A 3,317-nucleotide genomic window follows, 5' to 3' on the forward strand; every position below is an offset into this window, starting at 1 on the left:
GCACACTATTATAGAAAATAACTGTTTCTAATCCTTTCCCCTTCCTGTTCCACAAACACTGCAGAAAGCTGTGATGAATCAATAGCGTTTAAAGCACTGACAGATATCTGTATTTTGCAGGAAGGAGATTGTCATTTCTGATTCCTTGGTGGAAGGAAAAAGAACCCACTTTGGTCTTGCTTCCAATGATGAGAGTGTGATTGCCAGCATCTTCATGAGCTCCAGAGGTCACAGCACACTACCACGAACTCTCATGGCTCCTCGGATGATTTCTGAGGGAGACATAGGAGGCATTGCTCAAATCACCTCCTCTCTCTTCCTGGGCAGAGGCAGTGTGGCCTCCAACCGACACCTCCTCCAGGCTCGTGGGATCACCTGCATCGTTAATGCTACCATTGAGATCCCCAATTTCAACTGGCCCCAGTTTGAATATGTTAAAGTGCCTCTGGCTGACATGCCTCATGCGCCCATTGGACTGTACTTTGACACCGTGGCCGACAAGATCCACAGCGTGAGCAGGAAGCACCGGGCCACCTTGGTGCACTGTGCTGCGGGGGTGAGCCGCTCGGCTACTCTCTGCATCGCTTACCTAATGAAATACCACAATGTGTGCCTGCTGGAGGCGTACAACTGGGTGAAAGCCCGGCGGCCTGTCATCAGGCCGAATGTAGGCTTCTGGAGGCAGCTGATAGACTATGAGCGCCAGCTCTTTGGGAAGTCGACAGTTAAAATGGTACAGACACCTTATGGCGTAGTTCCAGACGTTTATGAGAAAGAGTCCCGACACCTGATGCCTTACTGGGGAATTTAATGTCACCAAAGCCTGCAGCAGCAGCCCCTTGAGCAGTACCAGCATCTGCTATACACCGTCTGCTCCCCTCTTCACCTTTCTTTTCAAACAGTTGACTTTTGGTTCTCTATGAAGTGTGTTTTACACTGGGCGTTCAAATTTATTTGAAGAGAGAGAAGGGAGGGGAGGGACATAAGGGGAATGCATACATTGCTAGTAACATTTTTAAAACTAACATTTTGGATAGTGTTTATGAAAATCTTTAACTGGCTTTTAATCATTTTTAACAATTTGAACAGTTTATAAACTGTTGGGCTCTGCTCTATCCTAAATACCAAGCCTCTTGGCACCACTGCAGGTGCTGGAGGAGGAGCTCAGTGCAAACATCACTTTGGGCCCCACTTAACCCTTTAGAGACAAGCTTTGCCCAAGGCTGCCGACCAAACAGATGCTTAAAGAAGACTGATACCAGTTTCAGTCTCTACCGACTTAGCCCTACTCTTTCCTTTTCTCTCTATTATTTAGTGACTCTGTAAGTTAAAATAAGTAAACTTTTATTATTTAGCTGTTAAATAATCACAATGAAATCTGCTGCAAAGACCCTCTTGGAATCATTGTGCCCCAGGATTATACTAGCATTATTTTTAATAAATATACCTGCTTAACATACAAGCATTTTTACTAATTACAATTAATTTCAGGATGTGTGTGTGTGTGGATGATGGCAGAAAGACACTCTCCAGTAATTGTAGTAAAATAGGGCCCTCTGACAAATTATGAATGCTAAAGAAGATAGCTCAGCTGAATCATGTCAACGATGATGGAGCGCTGTCCCATTTCCCCCTCTTGGGAGACCACTGGGAGTTACCAGGTCACCCTTTACTTTGAGATAGAGGAGCCAGTGGGAAATCTGCTCATAAAGCACTGCTTCATTTACTTCAACCACGTAGGTTGTACCTTGCTTATTTGTGGAATAATTTTCTAGTTTTTGGTCTTTTATGGCAAGAAGCCATAACTATACCAGTTGTTGTTAAAAGCAAAACCAAACTCACTGCCGTCAAGTTGAATCTGACTCAGCGATTCCTCCTTGGGTTTCTGAGGCGGTATCACTATGGAAGTAGATTGCCCAACCTTCCTTCTGAGGAGTGTCTGGTGGGTTTGAACCAGCAGCCTTCTGGTTAACAGTCAAATGCCTTGGGCTCTATGCCACCAGAGCTCCCAATCCAGCTCCAACTCTTAGTGACCCTATGTATGAGATAACAAAACAGTGCCAGTCCTGTGCCATGCTCACAATTCTGGCTATACTTGAGCCCATCACTGCAGCCACTGTGTCAGTCCATCTTGTTGAGGGTATCCCCTTTTCCACTGACCCTCTGCTTTACCAAGCATTGTATATTTCTGAAGGAATGCCAGTAGCAGCATGTAAGTTACATACCAGGTTTTACCTGGTCAGTGGCAATGTTTTTCCACCTATAGTCTCCCTTTTCTTCTTTTACACCATTTGCTCACTTTTATAAATATGCCTAGTTACTGTCTGAAAAGGAAAATTAAAGTTGTACTAGTTTCTATGGAAAATCAGAGGAACCCACAAAATGCTACATCAGCACATGATCAAAACCAACCCAGGAAGCTGCTTTTAGTATGAAGGCAAGTTTTAAGTTGGGTGCCACAAGTGGTTTGTGATTGGCTGCTAACCTAAAAGTTGGTCGTTTGAACCACCCAGTGACAGATGTTCTTGCTAGTTAAGGGAATTGTCCTAGCAGTCCTGGTAAGCATCACTATTGGGATGTTACTAGGAGTGTTATACTAGCACCTGGGAAGCCTCATACCCTTCTAGTCTAAATGCTTTGGCCTCTGCTTATCCTCATGCTTTGTGTCTATAACCCAGCAGAGAAAAGGCTGAGAAAGTCTAGTAGTCAGGACATTCTTCTGCATTTGTATTTCACTGACAGTGGGCTTTAGCAAGTGGTTATTTCAGAACAAACTGAAAATGTTTCAGACGCCAAGCTTTATAATGTGTAGACATGTCAATTAGGGCAGTTGTTTATTAAAGTATAAACCAAGAAAAACAGCTAGTTTGTCTTTTAAAATACAGCAATAACTTTCAGACCACACAGCACAAAAGGCAACCCACTTTTGTAGCATTCGCTGGTTGCAATACAGCCACACCTACAAAATAATGAGCTGTCACTTATACACCAATACTTTTTTTTTAAGTCATATGAATAATCAAATCAAAATTTAAATAATGGAATCAGGTAACATATTACCATGCTGTTTTGTTAGAAAGTATTTGTAAAGTTCACCAGAGAGCTGTTTTAACTAAACTTCCTTTTCTGAGCTTGGCCTTGTAAGGAGGGGGCTTGCCATACTTCTGTTTGGTGCACACTTTTCCAAAGAAATATTAAGTAACATGAGCAAAAAACATGGGGGCCAAACACATCTCTCCCTGCATTCCAGTATCTGCTGGAATGGCTGACAACAAGTTATATAATACATCCTTCTGAAGAGCAAATGTCTTTGAAAA

The 3,317-nt window shown here is 42.9% G+C and overlaps 1 protein-coding gene across 1 annotated transcript; it reads left to right on the forward strand.

The window, feature by feature from the left end:
- Positions 1-214: 214 nt before the first annotated feature.
- On the forward strand, positions 215-811 carry DUSP14 (dual specificity phosphatase 14). Its single transcript, XM_007947894.2, has one exon. It carries the CDS (start codon positions 215-217, stop codon positions 809-811), a length of 597 nt encoding a protein of 198 aa, XP_007946085.1.
- The last annotated feature ends 2,506 nt before the right edge of the window (positions 812-3,317 follow it).

Source organism: Orycteropus afer, unplaced genomic scaffold (genome assembly GCF_000298275.1).
Source record: "Orycteropus afer afer isolate SDZICR_OR568_19922 unplaced genomic scaffold, OryAfe1.0 scaffold00196, whole genome shotgun sequence".
Taxonomy (NCBI): domain Eukaryota; kingdom Metazoa; phylum Chordata; class Mammalia; order Tubulidentata; family Orycteropodidae; genus Orycteropus; species Orycteropus afer.